Genomic DNA, 17918 nt, shown 5'->3' on the forward strand with positions numbered 1-17918 from the left:
AGCACTCGACTCTAGCAACGACCAATCTGGTATAGAATTTGTTTTTCTTGTTCTCACCATGGTTATGGGATTAGGCACATTTAGTCTGGTTTCTCAGCAGAGGCCTGTCTGGTTTGGGTGATCCTCCAGCATAGCCCTCTGTATCCTTGAAGCCTGCAAGCCTCTCCACCTCATCAAGGTAGTGCCCGTCAGAGGGCACAAACCATTGCATGGTCAGTTCTTTAATGACATAGAATCGGAAGTCAACAATAGCACAAAATGGCAGTGGTTAAAGAAGGGGACACTGAAGAAAGAAACAGAAGGTCTCATTTTTGCAGCCCAGGAACAATCACTATGAACACATGTTATAAAAGCAAAAATTGATAAGACCCAGAAAGACAGTAAGTGTTGATTATGCAAGGAAGCAGATGAGATGGTTGAGCACCTTGTATTATGTTGTAAGAAAATTGCTCAGACTGGTTATAAAGAAAGACACAACAAAATTGCTGAAATAATCCACTGGAATTTTTGCAAGAATTACAAATTGCCAGCAAGCAAGAATTGGTGGAATCATCCGATTGAGAAGGTCACAGAAAATGAAGAGGCAAAATACAAACTGAAACTGATAGGCATTTAGATCACAATATGCCTGATCTGACAGTTATCAAGAAGAATCAGGTTCTGATAACTGAAATTACAATCCCGGGGATAGACGAGTTTATGAAAAACAATTGGGGAAAATAACTAAATTCTAGGACCTTCAGATTGAAATTCAGCAGCTCTGGGAAAAGAAAACAACAGTGGTGACAACAGTTGTTGGTGCCCTTGGCTGAGGAGCAGGCTGCTTTCGAGCTGCCCACTCTGTAATAGATCCAAGCCAAGTACTCCAACACCCTTGTGGGAAAAGATGGCAGTAAACCTGATTCTTCATTTTACGCTGCCTTTATTGATTTCATATTTGTTTTCGACTCTATCATAAGAGATCTGTTATGGTCAAAGCTTAGTGTATCCTCAATTGACAAACGTCTGTTATTTCTGATTCATAAATTATACAGCAATACATATCTTCATGTAAGACATAATCTCAACAGTGATTTATCTAATTCAATTCCTACAGGCACTGGCATTAAGCAAGGATGTGTTTTAGCCCCCGTTATTCAACTTTTATATTAACTCACATTAAATATCTGAATAGGGTAGACATGCACCCCCCCTAAGTAGGCAGATCTCTATACTTCTGCAAGTAGATCTACTTGCAAGATTTGCAAGTAGGCAGATCTCTATAGTTCTTGGACACCCATCAACCTTGGGAGAGCACTAAGGACACTCCACTTTCCCAGTTCTGTTTAGAAGACCATTTGCTAATCAACTACCAAAAAACTAAAGTAATGGGCTTTGCCAAGAGACCGAAATCTCACAGATGGAGAATCAATAGCAACGTGATTGAACAGGTTAAGTGTTTTAAGTACTTGGGAGTGGTGTTTAATGCTTCCGGCGGGAGGAAAGCATACTTAGAATATATAACACAAACAGCACAGTGAAGTGCTACTGTGATTTCAATGTTCTCTTGCTCCAAAGGGGGACAGCTGCTCTTTGGAGCTCAATTGGGTCCGTATTCGAACTTTACCCCTGTGGAGGCTATCCAAACTAAATTTTTAAGGTAGGTTCTTCAAATGCCAAAAAGCATATCCAACTCAGCCTTAAGGCTGGAGGCTAGGGTGAATAAGGTGGAGGCCAGAGTGTGGTTGGCAGTCTTTAAACATTGGCTAAAGCTAAAATTTTAACCAAGTGGATTGGGCCCCCTAGTTCTCGAGGACCAGACCTACTCTAAGTGGTTACCCAAGTTAAAGGGGAAACGTCCAGATGGTCAGAATCTCTTCTGAATCTCTAATTGCTGTGGGGTTTGATCAAGCCAATAGAATTATAGAACAACGTCTCTTAGATAGCGAATCACAAGAGAGAAACAAACTCCCTAACTGCATTAAGAATTGGTGGATCACCTCAATTTTATCTCCGGCAAGCTATCTTTATAATCTTACATGTCCAACCCATCAGAGAGCCTTCACCTTAACTTGTTATAATGTTTTTACATTGGCTTGGTTGGAGTGGAGATACAAAAAGATACAGCACTCCACGTAGCAAATTGATTTTACCTCTGTTAGAGAATCTTCAGGGAAGACCAGTGGATTGTTATGTAACTTATCTTCTTGCAGATAATACTGTATTTGTTACTTCTTGTGTTGCTAGATATTGTGTCATTGCATACAAGAGCCATCAAGCAATGGCGAAGCCCACCCACCCCATTATCAGGTAGGTAAGGATGTCCCTGATGGGTAAACTCCTGCTACCTAAATGCAACTGTGATATGACAGACTGTACCAACTGCATTGAATGTCATTTCTGTAAATAAAGCTGAAATCTGGTCAAGTACCGTAATAAAGACATTGATCATAATATTGATTCTGTTAGGCTGCATTTACCAGATTAATCTGTTTTGCCCAAGTTTAAAAGATGCAACTCACAACCATGCAAAGCAACGGGAGATTTGAGAGTTATTTCAGTGGTATCACCACCCTAGATACAATAGTCATTTAGCCTAACATGTAACAACATAATTCCATCTCTAAAAAAGAGTTATGCTGCATTGAAAGTGCTTTGCTAAATGGGAGCACTATTTACATATGATTGAACTGATATGAGGCATTTATGAATTCAGACTGCGGCAGATTACTGATCATAAGGCCTCTCCATTATCACCAGCAACCAGAGAACAGGGAGATGAACAAAGAACCAGAAGAGAGAAGTCTCACAGATAACTTATTAAGCCAAAAAATGCATATACATTTCATTCTTTGCAAATCTTCCCTTTAATGACACCTTAATGAGTGTACCTCTGGCTATACAATCTGTGAAGTATTCTGAAACCTGGAAAATCCCTTTTTGCTGTACCAGGAAGAATCACAGAATGGGAGAAAAGGCTCATATTAAAAGTAGTTTCATCATTTTTAATCTGCTTGGGGTGGGTGATTCATTGACCACATACCTGCTGTAGTCATAGTGAAGAAGAATGTGTATAGGAATTCCATATCTTGTATAGTATCTTTGAATTTTTACAATCAGGCAATATTCCATTTAATGACCTACTTATTCAACTATTGAAAAAAGTTAGGTCAGGTGTAACGGTATGTCTTTATTTCCTGTTTTATAGCAACGTCTGCTGTATTCCAGGCAATGACTTATCAAACTCGCTGAGAGAAATTACTATGCATACAAAGCATGCACAATATTTGTCACAGCTACAAATAAGAATATATTGCTACAGTGTAGGGATATGTCAGCTTCAAATTGGGGAGTAATTTTAAATATTGTCTTCACAATAAGGAAATGAACACAATTAGCTAACAGTTTTGAAAATATATTCCCACTGTAGTTGGTTGTAAATTAATTCTGTGATGTGGTGTTCTTCAAGTGTTGTTAAAAAAAAGTATGGAATTGTATGAAATCACTCTTGGAACAGGAATAACCACTGCTAATTGAGCAAAGAGGCACTATTATAAAATGGTGGTCCTCGTATTTAGCTAAAGAAATGCAACTACCCCTAAAATAGCATCTTTCCAAGGTCTGTTGCTCATGGTATGGGGTTTTGTCAAGATAAGTCTTTGGGGACAGGAAAATCTCTCTCATACTTTTTGCTATATAAACTGCTTTGAGAGTTTTGTTGTTGTCAAAATGGTATAGAAATATAAAATCATAAAAATGATCTTTTATGTAACATCTCAGAGAATTCCTGGCAGAGAGGTGATGGAAAGCAGAAGATGAGCAAATGTTCCAATCTTCAAGAAGCGGGGAAAGGAGAGAATAGGAGAGATTATAGAAGACAGAATCAAAACACAAAACCATCTTGACAGGCTCAAACACTGGGCCAAAAATCAACACACTGAAGTTCAACAGAGATAAATGTAAAAGCATTCATTTGGGTAAGAAAAACCAAATAGACAAGGTAGGAGCAGACCTGGCTGTACATGTGAAAAGGATCTTGGTGTCTTAATGGACAAGTTGAACAAGAGCCAGTAATGTGATGCAACTGCCAAAAAAGCTAATGCCATCTTAGACTCCATTCGTACAGAGGCATAATGTCTAGATCGTGAGAAGTAACAATCCCTATTCATTTCAGACATGATGTTGAAGCTGTGCATCATCACTGTTGCACTGCTAGTGCCTTTGGGAACAATAGTAGTAGTGGCACTGCAGCAACGATACACAGCTTTTGATTTACGGAGCAGGCGCTGCCTTCAGAAGCTGCATGGACCGGCTCTTGGCTGGCTCAGAAACAACGAGCACACATCCCTCTCGGATGGGTGGCTCATGGCACAGTATGTCCTATGAGATGTAGATGCTTTTGGCCTCTGAGATATAGCTATTTATTTCAAATGGAACTAAGCTACTATGGCCTTCATCTCTTAGCACCTCATTCCAAATGTATCTGATTTGAAATCCCTATGATTGCAATGGGACTTAGTTCCAAGTATGCATGCTAAAACCACCAGCTTAGCCTCCTAAAACAATGACATCTGAGACCCTTATATGTATCACTCTTATGAAATAGTTATTTATTGTAGCATAAATGTCATAAAATAGCAAGATAATTATATATGAATATACCTTTCTTCACTGTTTGGCTTAGGTAGGAGTATCAACCAAGGCTTAAACTCACTGGTTCCGATTATATTTTGACTTCAAAAGTCCAAAACGACACTGGCTGTGCAGTTTCTATACCACCCTCAACAACTCTACCCAATCCGTTTGTGCCTAACACAGGCAGCAGAGAGAGCAAGTTTTTGATTCCACTGCTTTTTAACCCTAAGTTTCCCATCTCGATCATATCCTCACACCCTCCAGGCCAATCAAGAACAGCATCATGGACCAAATGAACCATAATCACATTTCTAGTCGCAATTAAATTCAGAATCCCATGAGAACAGGTTCAAAGGTGGAATACACAGGAAATCTGGCCAGGGAAAGGATGTGAAAGGTTATTCTCACTGTGTACTGCACAAGGCCTACTTAAGAACATGCTTTCACTTACATGTAAGTTAGAAATGAATATTTGTATACTCCCCGAAATTAAGTTTGGGATGCTTTAAAACAAAAGCTAATATTATAAAACTGGCAAGGCATTAATAATTATGGCCAAAATATCAGGTTCATTACACACAATGCTTATATGAAATAGATGTCTTTAAAATTACTTTATAAATTCTACTCATCAGTCTTGAGCAGAAACCAAATCCCATTATATACTGTCTGAGAACATAACAGCAGCCCTGCTGGATCAGGCCCAAGGCCCATCTAGTCCAGTGTCCTGATTCACACAGTGGCCCACCAGGTGCCACTGGGAAGCCCACTGGCAGGAGCGGAGGGAATGCCCTCTCTCCTGCTTTTACCCCTCTGCAACTGGTATTCAGAGGCATTCTGCTTCTGAGGCTGGATGTGGCCTATAACCCTCAGACAAGTAGCTGTTGATAGACCTCTCCTCCATGAAGTTATCCAAACCCCTCTTAAAGCCATCCAGGTTGCTGGCTGTCACCACATCTTGTGGCAGAGGATTCCACAAGTTGATTATGTGTTGTGTGAAAAAGTACTTCCTTTTGTTGGTCCTAAATTTCTTGGCAATCAGTTTCATGGGATGACACTGGTTCTAGTGTTTGGTTTGGTTTTTAATTTTGTATAGTGCCTGGAACATTTTTTGGAACATTATAAATAATTGTTTTTTAAGTTCAAAAATAGTTTAAATGGTTTTATATTCAGTGGCTGACATACAGCACAGCAAAACATTATTTTGGGACAGAACAACCCTGTTCCACAACAGCCCCACCAGTGTTTTAGACACATGCAGTGGCACGGGTGGTGCTGTACCACCAGAGGTCTGTACAATGTGGCAGCCAGAACTCCTTCCAGAATTAAAATAGAACTCAGCAGAATGGTTTTTAATTGAGAATGATTTCCAATTAATCTACTTTACAGTGAGACTCAACTTGATTTTTATTTTAAACATACATACAAAACTATGTTTCAATATACAAATCTATATTAGCTTGAAAAATCTTTACACAGTAATGCTGATGGTTCAGAAAAAGTAAACGGGAAAAGATTAATTAAAATACCACACCAAAACAACACTGCACTATTCAGCTCTTTTAAATTACCTGAGTTTTAAGAGTGATCAGCGTGGTGATGGTAGCAGTATTCAAACAATATTCAAAGTTGATCTTGCCATTAATATGGATATTACTGACAGGGTTAATAATAATCACATGTACAAAATTCAATGTGACCTTGACAGAAAAACAGAATGGTGACTGAAACACAAAGATGATTGAAAGCAACCCCCTTTTCTGTAGATATGTTGAGGAATGCTTGCTTACAAGATTCATATTCTGCTCATGTGTTTCCTTACACCAAGATTCCATAGACACATTCAAATCTAGAGGACTAGAGACTGAGATATAACTTGTCTGTAGTTTCTAGCTTGATCGCTATAATCCTACCAAGGAGTGAAGGGGAAATTCTAATGTACATTGTGGACAGTGACAAAGCAAATATTACTACGGCCAAACAGACTGCTGTGGCGATAGATCATAATAGTAACACTTGTGAATGTATTTTACTTGATAATTTCAGACTGGAAACAGAAATGGTTTTGCATTGCTCCAGAGGAATATACATGTAGCACCATATCAGTTCCATTACTGCACGAGTCAAAGCAATCAAGGCCAGGTCAAGACTACTTTAGATCTATCAACAAGGCCACAGTCAGTAGTTTGATAGACTTTAGCAAGTGCCTGAGCCACACTGGAGTGAGTATAAGGGTTAGTGCTGACTGGTCCAGTTCAAGGAATGTGAAGAGTTTATATAGATATCTTGGATGGGATTAAGAGATCTGTAATATACAGCAAGTGCCAGAATAGCTGAAGTCAGAGGAGGTCAAGGACATAATGAAGGCTGCTGTCACCCTATACCAGGGTTTCTTAACCTTGGGTCCCCAGACGTTGTTGGGACTACAACTCCCATCATACCCAGCCACAAAGGCCATGACTACAACATCTGGGGGGCCAACATCTGGGGACCCAAGGTTAAGAAACCCTGCCCTATAATGTTCCAGCCTTATTTGAACCATTTGTACTCCACTGAATGTGCTTAATCTATTATTTATGGCCAAGGACAAGATGAAGACATTGCAGTTAGTGCAATTCCTCTGCTGTATTGTCATTTTCTTTTTAAAAGATGTTTAAAATTCTATACACATGATATGAATACAGTTCACAGTACAACTAAAGAACATTTTTAAATGGTCTTGGAACACAGTGAGGTAGAAAGGACAGATTCTGCATCCCCACATCCTATTAAATACAGTGGAAGTAGTAAATACTCAGCATCTCCTATGAGCAGATGCTTTTTCCAAGTGGGTAACTGCAAACAATCTGAAATTGCCCCAAAACAATTTCACAAATTGGAATTAATATATTCAATTACTACATAGTTTCCAATATAGACCACATCACATTTTGCCCCAGAAGTTCTCTTTTCTCCTTTGAGCTCGTTCTAGAACCTGAGATGCAAGGGAACTAGAAGCAGCAGATCGAGCCGATAGCTGGGACAATCGGTCATCATCTGTAAACAGAACCAGCAAAAATTATATGAGTTACACTGAAATATGAAAAATAAATAATGTATGCTTAAAGACTTTCTAAACTCAAGAACAAATACCGTTTAGGGGTGAAAAGGCTAACATCTACTGAACAACGTAATCATTATTAAGTTCGCTGGTAAGCTGATGTTATCCTTCTACACACTGGGGTGCTACTAGTTTGGAGATTATATGGATATTGAAGCCAGTTTTACATCTGGTTTAAGAAACATCTTCATGGCACTGGCTGCATTAAAAGGCAAACCTTTTGAGTGATTTCATTATGCATAAAGAGGTCATAATTTGACTTTTTAAGAACAACCTACAGTATCAGCACTAAAACAAGTATTTTTATTCTTTGACAAGTCCAATATAGGAAACAGCCAAGCATAATGAAAGTTTCTGCTCTCATGGCATGTGTTAGATCAGGGGTGTTTATTACTATTACATTAATAGTTCATGTGGGTTGAATCTTAGACATGCTGCAATTTGCATACAGTCTGTATGTGGCACATTCAGTTTTAAAAGATTGTATATCTGTTTCCGAAAGAGTTGGAAACGTTATGATCCTTAGGGATCAGAGCACCTGCAGGAGAGAGGGAGGTACCAGCAGACTCAGGGTAATCTGTAGATAAGTTGGTTTTACAAAATTCTGGAGAGAGAAAACTCAAGGGGCGGGGGGACCAACTGCCCCAATGTAATTCAATAAAGCGGAATGTTTGCTGCCTCCGAGGACATTTAGCAGGCAATCAGGTGGGTGGAGTTCATAGAACTCAGTGGTGAGCAAATTCCAAACTATATTTTAGCAAAATCTCATGACAAAACAGAAAGATAGTTGAACAGAGACCTATCTAGGTGTTCTAATTTTTTAAAATATATATTTGATAGGTTTATTGCAGGTCTTAATATTTGCCTCAACTTCTTGAAAGACTTTGGCTGGAAAATGTGCTAAAGAAAAGAACTTAACATCTGCAAGGAAAAGTTACAAACTACCAGTGGCAGCTGTACATTCTTGCACAGTAAATGTGCACATTTAAGACAGGCATTATTGGATGATTCTTCAGATGGTTTTTCTGCTGCTAATGGCTGGTTGTTGTTTTTTCAGTAGCAAAGTCACAGTTTAGTAATGATCTGTCATTTCAAAAACTGTGGTGAGTTTATAGGGCATTGCTGAAGACCAGGTGATGGCAAATGTTTTCTGTAAATATGTTGCTTTGCACAACCCACACATTTTTCAGTCTTGGCAGTTATCTCAAGCGTCTAAATGGCTGTTAGGTGGGCCTTCCTTGGAGGTGCAGAAAGTTGCCAGATGAGGAATATGATCTTTCAACTAAATTTGCTGTATATGCTTTGGCACAGAGTGCCAAACTGCCCTCTTCTGTGCACTGGGATGCTTGAGAGCCAAACTACTATATTTAATAAAAGTGTTAGGGCTGATTCACACATTTTGTATAAGTGAAAAGTCCCACACATAGTGACTTTACCACCTCATTTTCATGCATAAGGCCATAACCCCTCAAAGAAAACTGCTGCTATACTTTTTCCTCTGATACTGAATTTCAACCATTTCCTCTTATGTGGTTAACATGGGCACCATTTCACACAAAACAGCCCCCAATGTGAGAATTATATAGTGTAATCATCAGCAGGCATCCACACTAACATGGCACACATGAAGCATTCCAGAGCACATGCACTCATGGAAGGGGTGCTGACCTCCCCTTCCCTCTGAAGTAGGGGTGTGCAAACAAGTCGAATCCAAACCGGTTCGATATCGAACAGGCTGGGTTCGAAGGTTTGGGGTCGAGCTGAACCACCCCCACATGGCCTGGGTCATGACCTGACCACAGAGGGTCCCACTGCGCATGCACAGTGGCCTCCAAAATGGCTGCCACGCTGGGGAATAGGCCTGGAAAAGGCTGAAGACCGCCCAAACCAGACGATTTTTGCATAAAGACTGGTGGGGGTGAGGAACCTCCACGGACACCCACCATCACCTTGGAGAAGCCTTGCAAAGGGGGTAAGTTAAAAGGAACAAGGGGAGGGAGAACTGAACACGTTCGACAACCCCCCCTCCAAAGCAAAGCAAACTGGGGGGGGGGGTGTTTGATGTGAGGCAAAACCAAACTGGCCCAATCTGGTTTGGGTCTGGTTCAAACTCAAACCGAACCAGGCGGCTTGTTGCAGAAAATATGTCCTTGAGGAACACATTTTGAGGTGGCACAGAGCACTTCATAGTGAAAGAGAGGCTGGTTGGTTGGTCAGTCGCACGCTCGCGCTCTCTCTCTCTCTCTCTCTCCCTCATACACACACACACAGAGTTCTAGTCTGGAATGCGGCACATGCACATCATTACTCTAGATGTCAGACAATGTTACAGGGGTATCATTTCAGAAATAAATGTATGATTTAGCCTCTTATTTTTCCACTTTTAGATTGCCTGGAATGTTTACCTCATGGATCTTCAGAAATTCTGTGGGGACCTGCATGGCCTGTTCACTCCCTATTCTGGGCTCTGGATGACAATTAACACAATCATTCAAGTCATCTGTCTGATCTTATTCCAGAAAGGTAGCTGTGTTACTCTGATGCAGCAAACACAAGAATCTTGAGGTGTCTTAAAGACTAACCAACTAAAGCTCTCATGGACTACAGTGCACCTCATCAAGTGCAGAAAGTGTTATCCACAGCTGGCAGATAAGATATGCATTTAGAGAGGAAAAGACCCATTGTAAACAGTGGGACTAAACGGCCATGACATGAAAGACACATAATCTGTGACAGATCTATGAAAACTCTAAATATACTATGCACAGTGACATTACACAACAGCAGCAATTTTGTTATTGCCACTTACTGCTGTTGTGAGTTGTCACTGTGCTCATCTTATATACAAGAAAATGCAACTTCATGCATCTGATGAGTGGACTGTACTCCATGAATGCTTAAGCTATAATAAATCTGTTACTCTTTAAGGTCCCACAAAACTATTTGTGTGTTTTTTAATTGTAGTTGAACTTTTAGTCCAACAGATGCACTTTAGGAAGATCTTTTCTTTGAACACATGGTTTGCCTTCCCCATAGCTAAGCTATTTTGGTTTCGTTGCTAGAAACCAAAAGTCAAGACAAACTTACTTGCAAGATACTGCTCACTGAAAAGAAATGGTGAATAATCTAGATGGTTCATATGGATGTGTTCAACTGTACAACTGTTTTATGTGTTCTGGTATTGGTCAAAGACCAAAATAAAAACAAAACAAATCTAGATGGCAAAACAGTGTTTGCTTATCAAGATTTGTTTATCTTGAGAATCAGAGATGGGCAAATAGAAGACTGCTTGACCTGAAAATCAATCAGGCCTCCTGAAACATTCAACCTGACCAGCTGCCGAGGTTTTCAAGGAGAACTGGGGTGGCAGCCCATTCAGAATGGGCTGTGCTGCTCTCCCAATTCCACGCACAAAAATCAATCAAGGTTGTTCACCTATGTGAGCATCTTTTTTTAATTTCTTGCAGCATTTCTTCTTACACTGGGATTGGCTAGTCAGTCAGAGTTTGATGAATCCAAAATAGTTTCCTCATCTGCTTATGGCATTTAAAAAGTAGAGCTCCCAGTGCCACCATCATGGAGCTCCCAGTGCCATCACCATCACTATAATACTGTTGGGAGAGGAGATTCTACCTTTCCCCTAAGCAACACTGTTGATTGCTAATCCCCAGCCCCCATCCACAACGATAAGTTTTTCCTAAAATTCAAAATAAGTTCATGTGGCTGCCCATTAAATATACATGGCTGTTCAGCTTCTTGTTCTCTTCTTACTGAAGGCAGAAAACAATTTTTTACTTTCCTTATAATCTTTTATTGTTTGGAAATAACTTTGCTCCCTTCCCCATCTTTCCCCCTTTAGGCTAAATATCCTGTTCACTTCTCCTTAGGCATCACATAGCTTGACAGTAACCATAACAGTTTAGATTTACAAAATATTTCTAACTATACCAATTGGGGGGCAGCATCCTGACTAGTTCCACTTGTGCAAATGGACATGGAGGGGCAATATGCCAATCCCATTTCTGCAATCCTTTTTGCCCATCCCCGCCCCCCATATATTTGAGGGCTGGGGACCCTGACATATAGATTTTTTGCAGTACAGGGCAGCAGAGGGAAAGAGACGTGCCCCCTGCCCTGTACAAGCAGAACTCCTTCCGCTCGTGGAAATACTAGTCAGGATGCTGCCTAATCATTCTGAGAAGTTGCTTACGTCTTCAATCTATAGCATCACTACGGGGAGTTTCACCATATAGGAAGCTGTATAGTCTCATTAAATGGGAAGCATTAACATGAGTTATCTCCCACTGAGACACATATTTTGATCCACATTTATTAGATCTATCTGAAAAATCACCACATATGAGTATATGGCATGTGCCAAATGGGTTCAGTTTACAAAGATAAGTATAACTTACTTTTGAAATTGGAAATTGGAAATAAGTGTATGTATTTATTTCTCATTTTCCAAAATCTGTAAGCTCTCAAGGTGCTAAGGAACTCACCTGGCACCACAGAACAACCTTGTGGCAACACTGGAAACTGCAGGTAGCTTTTTGATGCTCTGGGGCTAGCACTTCACCTCCCCTACACTACTCCATCTGTAGGAGAATGTACATGTCATCCCATGTAGCTGATAGATGTGTTCTATATTGTGAACCACTTTGGACTCGATATGCAACACGTAAGATATTTTAAAAAACAGTACCTTCATCATTATAGTTTCTCTCCTGAAGCGGTAACTGCAACCAACTCCTTTTGGGGCTTGCAACATTGCCTAAGAGAAATAGCACATGCTTGTTGCAATAGTAACAGTCCACAAATAGCTTTCATGTTAAAATATAAGGTATTTGGAATTTTACTTTGAAATACAGAAAAGTCAGCATAATAATTAATAGCTAATGTTGATCCCAACAAGCCTTCCCTCAAGATTTGATGTTCTTATATTAGTGTTGAGATGAGAGTAAAATATATCATACAGAATTCTTTCAAGATGGATTGTTTGAAGATATTGTTACAGTAACTATCCAGTGAAATGCATTTATAAATTCATTTACAGATTCAGGACTTGGCATTTCAATCCCAAATCTAACTGCAAACTGCTGCAAGTTTAAGCAAGTCAATAGTGCCCTGCTTTTGTCTGTGATGTCTGTGAGTTTAGAAATGTGGAATAGAGGAGATACTAAGAAACTCTGCACACTAGAGACTTGGTCTAATTAATCCAGAGCTGCAGTGATTAGGAAGTGCCTAGACTGACGAATAAAAATTTATACCCATCTAAAAATACCTAATAATAATTAAAACGGTATTATTAAAAACACCATACAATATTACAATTTGAAGAAGAATGAGAAGTGGGGGAGGGAAAACAAGAAAACGGGGGGAGCCAAACAGATAAAAACAAAATGTTTAATAAATGACCATCTACAACATCAAAATCATTCTTAAACAAATACATATTTCCAAACTTGGATAAACTGAATTGACCCCTTACTTCACTAATTTTTATAATTCAAACACAATAATAGATCATGCCAAATCGTAAAAAAAGAGGGGGGAAAGATGGAATTATACCTTTTTGAATAATTAAAGAATTGGTTAGTTTCTCAGATGTTGCTATATACCAAAGTTTATTATACCAATCCAAAATACAATGCAAGAGAACCTCAATATTTGCAGGGTTCCGTTCTCCGCTACTACCTATGGATGTGCACGGAACCGGCTGGCCCGATTCGGTCCAGCACCCCTTAGAACCACCCCCACCCCGGTTTGGTCGTTTTGTTTTGTTTTTAAAAATTACCTTTACCATTTGGGGGCTTCCTCTAGGCCGCAGGGAGGGGGGTCAGCGAAGGTTCCCCCTCCCCCCACAAGCCCTGTTTATCACCGCCGCAGCCCATATAACGCTGTTTGTGGCCCGTTCGGGCCTTGGTAAGCTGGCATGGCAGCCATTTTCCCATTTTAAAAAAATGGCTGCCACGCATACACAAATGGCCTCTGTGAAGCCCTGGGCCATACCAGGCCTCGCAGAGACCATTTGTGCATGTTCAGCAGGGAAAATGGCTGCCGCGCCAACTTACCAAGGTCCAAACAGGCTGAAAAACAGGGTTACATGGACCACAGCGGTGATAAATAAGGCCGGCGGGAGGAGTGGGAACCTTCGCAGACACACACACACACCCGTGGCCTAGAGGAAGCCCCCTGAAGGGGCTAAAAGGTAATTTTTTTTAAAAAAATTAAAATTTAAAATTGCAAACCCCCCAAACCATAGGGAGGAGGGTTCAGTCCAAGGTCGGACTGAACTGGGGGAGTTCGGTTCGATCCCAAACAGTAGAACCGAACCAGTTTGACTTCGAGCAGGTTTTTGGTCGAACCTGTTTACACATCCCTACTTCTACCGCGGATACTGAGTCATTGGGGCTATGAAAATTGGGGGGGGGGGAGATTCCCAGAGGTCAGGGAAATGTCTGGAAAATGGGGTTAAAAGGCCTTAGAAATGTAGGGGGAGTGGCCTACCATGCTCTGTGAGTCCCCAGCAGTCCAGCAATGCCCACCAAGAGTAAAAATCAGCCAAAAATCATGGCTTTCCTCCCTTGTTTTTGCAAAATGAGCCATTAAATGGTTCCTGGTTGCAAAATGGCAGCCGAAAATGACTTCTGAGGTCATTTCCAGCTATCCCAACTTGTGGCTATGCGAATTTGACCCCTTTTAAACCTTTCCCCCTCTGTATACTGAGGTCAGGTGTCCTCGGGGATATGAAACTGGGAATATGCGAAACAGCAGGTAGTTAGTCTGCAATTAATGAGGCTCTCCTATATGTATGTTTAGGTAAGTATTTTAGACCCAGCATAGCATAAGCTTAGAGTGTTCGACTAGGGCAGGGAAGTTCAAATCCCCATTCAACCATGAAAGGAGTCAGTCACATCTCTGTCAGCCTAACCTACCTCACAGGGTTGATGTGAGGATAAAAATAGCCATATACACTACTCAGAGCTCCTCTGAGGAAGAGTGGAATATAAATGTAAAAATAAATGGAAATTAAAAAGAGGGTATGGAAAGCAAACCAACCGTTATGCTGAAACTCTGGATCCCTAAGACTTCCTTGAATGCGGCGTGATGAACTCCAGTAGGGTAGAGAAGGGTCCTTCGGAGTCTGTTCTGAATGTACTGGAGGGCTTCTTACACCAGAAGTGTCTAGATTGGACCCCTGATCTTTCCTTAGAGGCAGAGGATCTAAAGTTTTCAGACCAGCAGCTGGGGAAGAACTCATTGACAAAGTTTCCCCTTCAACCTGATATTTTGAATTTCAGAGAGAGTAAAAGGACCACATTATAAACACCACAACCATTTGGAGTGCCCCCACAAAAACTGCTGTTCACTAGAAGTTAAAGTCAGTGGCTGACATCCTAACAGAGACTGCAGGGGTGCAGCAGAGGCAAGACGGGAAGTATTTATGCAACTCCCCCGTTTCCCCTGTGTGCACACTATTGTGCATAGTTCCAAGCACCACCTGTACTCTGGGAGGGCTCTGCAAGATCAGAAACATGTCACTGAGCCCATTGACATGTTTCTGATCTTACAGAGTGCTTCTGGAGTGTGAGCAGCACTCAAAAGTATAATTCGTTCATTGTATATACCACCCTTCCTAAAATGGCTATGGGAGATTTACATTAAAATAAAAACAAACTAAACACACAGATACACACAGAAGATTAAAACACATTAGAATTAAAGCTGGGTCTCATTAAAAGACAGGCTAAAAAGATGGGTCGTTAAGGCTCTCCTTAAGGCCTCCAAGGGAGATAACCCTCTTACGTTAGGGCTCTGGTGCAAGAGCACCAATCCCTTTGGATGCTATTTTAAAGCATATTTTCCTTCCATCACTCAAGAATGAAAAATAGTATGACAACTGATCTCTCAGCGTAAGGACTCCAAAAATCTTGCAACCAGTTACAGGCAAAAATGGTATTGCTATTTGTGGATGTACTTGTTCTGAAGTCAGGGTATATGGTAAAAACGATACAGGACTGTTGTCCAGCGGAGGTATGAGCATGCAGACTTTACACAAATTTCATCCCCTTTGTCCTACTGCCCTATATAATTCAACAATTTCTGGAAAATGAACAGAAATATGAAGATGAATTACATAACTAGACTTCATTATAATCATAAGTTATTTCACAGAACAATGTCTTCAAAAGTTCAAAATTATAATTTCAGTTTTTTCAAAAGATTAAACTGCATAATTAGCCTTCTAGGTGGTAAAAACATGAGTTTAAAAAAATAATTCAAAAATATCTGGAGTTTTGTACCTACTTTCATAGACCTGCTGTGTCTTACCCTGTTAGATTTCCTCTTAAAGTCTTCTCTTGAGACTTTATTATGGGGCAAGGCATGCTTCCCTGGAGAGCCCTTCCCTGTTTGCAGTGAGAACAAAGACTTCGCTTTAGGAGGAGATACTAAAACAACACCACCTAAAAAAAATCAACACACCTTTGTTAATGCTAGATGTTCAGGAAATAATCTGAATTCATGTTTTTCTATGTATTTAAATGTTGAACTATTCAAGGTTTACCAGCACTTGGTGTGGTAAGGTCATGATGAGTTCTTTGAGCTCCACCAAGTGCTCTTAGATGTGGAGTAGGAAGCCTGCCCCCACTTCTTGAGGATACTGCAGAAGAGTCTGCCATATCTGCTGAGGGATTTACATTTCCCCTGAAAAATATGACACAACATACAAATATATGTATACCTGGTTAAAAACATAATTACCGTCTAGCTTCTACTGAAAACAGAAGACTATCTGAAAGACTCCTGCAACAAGCTATTACTTGTAAAACAGCCCAAAGGAATCCTGCTGGGCCACATAGATGAAAGAACAAGGCTGTAATCCTAAATACATGTACTAAGGGAGTAAGCTCTATTAAGTTCAATGGAATTTTTTGATTTAATTATCTATATATTTAATTCTCTTGGGTCATGCGTGCCCAGGATTTGGCAACAGAACTCTCGCGACACGCTGCAAGAGTTCTGAAGTGAGGACTGAGGAGGATATGGCCGGGCGGCGGGCGGGCGGAGAGAAAGGCGGTGGCGGACAGCGGGCGGAAGGAAAAATGGCGGCGGCAGGGCCCTTCTTGGCCGCCCACCGCGGCTCTGTGGGGGGGGGGAGGAATGGGAGGGGAGGAGGGCTGGAGAGCATGGGCCGGAGGGAAGGGGAAGAGAGGAGAGACTGGGGCAGGAGGAAGAGAGAGGGGGAAACAGCCGGCCCCAAAGTGCTGCCCAGATGCTCTGTGCGGGGTTGGCTATTTATTATTATTTGTTTACACAGTCAGACAGGTGTTATTGACTGGTTTGTTTTATCCAGACATCGAGTCATTATTATTATTATTATTTCTTGTTTACACAGTCAGACAGGTGTTATTGACAGGTGTTATCCAGACATCAAGTCCCTCCCAAGGACCTGGGATGGCTGAATTTTATTGTCAATGTTGTTGCTGTTGTTATAGATATCGTTGCAGAATATAGGCTGTTCCCAGTAAAGCTGCTTTTTGTAATTGGCTGATGGTGATTTCTGTGGCCCCTATGGTGTTGACGTGCTCTTCATGGTCTTTTGGAACTGCATCCAGGGCGCCAATTACCACTGGGATTATTTTGGTCTTTTTCTGCCACAGCCTTTCAATTTCAGTTGTATCTTTGTATTTGGTGATTTTTTCTATTTCTTTTTCTTCTATTCTGCTATCCCCTGGTATTAAAATGTCGATTATTTTAACTTGTTTCTCCTTCTTCTCAACTACAGTTACATCTGGTGTATTGTGTGGCAGATGTTTGTCTGTAGTCGGAAGTCCCATAATATTTTTACATCTTCATTTTCTTCAACTTTTTCAATTTCATGGTCCCACCAATTTTTGGCTACAGGTAGCTTGTATTTTTTGCAGATGTTCCAGTGTATCATCCCTGCTACCTTGTCATGCCTTTGTTTGTAGTCAGTCTGTGCGATCTTTTTACAACAGCTGATTAGGTGGTCCACTATTTCATCTGCTTCTTTACAAAGGCGGCACTTGCTGTTTGTTGTTGACTTTTTGACTTTTGCTCTTATTGCATTTGTTCTTAGTGCCTGTTCTTGTGCAGCCAGTATTAAACCCTCTGTTTCTTTCTTCAAGTTGCCATTCTTAAGCCATTGCCAGGTCTTGTTGATGTCTGATTTTCCACT

At 40.6% G+C, this 17918-nt stretch overlaps 1 protein-coding gene across 5 annotated transcripts in view; it reads right to left on the reverse strand.

The window, feature by feature from the left end:
• Window positions 1–5996: 5996 nt before the first annotated feature.
• Window positions 5997–17918, reverse strand: part of MDM1 (Mdm1 nuclear protein) — a 54343-nt gene continuing 42421 nt past the window's right edge. For 2 of the 5 annotated variants that reach the window (XM_053255646.1, XM_053255644.1), the window contains 5 exons: window positions 16284–16423; window positions 16025–16182; window positions 14777–14999; window positions 12420–12488; window positions 5997–7650 (listed from right to left, as the gene is read on the reverse strand). In XM_053255646.1, coding sequence (XP_053111621.1) covers window positions 7538–7650; window positions 12420–12488; window positions 14777–14999; window positions 16025–16182; window positions 16284–16423 — 703 coding nt within the window. In that variant the 3' untranslated portion in view covers window positions 5997–7537. The other 3 variants (XR_008308533.1, XR_008308534.1, XM_053255645.1) reach the window with 3 other exon arrangements.

This window comes from Hemicordylus capensis, chromosome 5, assembly GCF_027244095.1.
Source record: "Hemicordylus capensis ecotype Gifberg chromosome 5, rHemCap1.1.pri, whole genome shotgun sequence".
Classification (NCBI taxonomy): Eukaryota; Metazoa; Chordata; class Lepidosauria; order Squamata; family Cordylidae; genus Hemicordylus; species Hemicordylus capensis.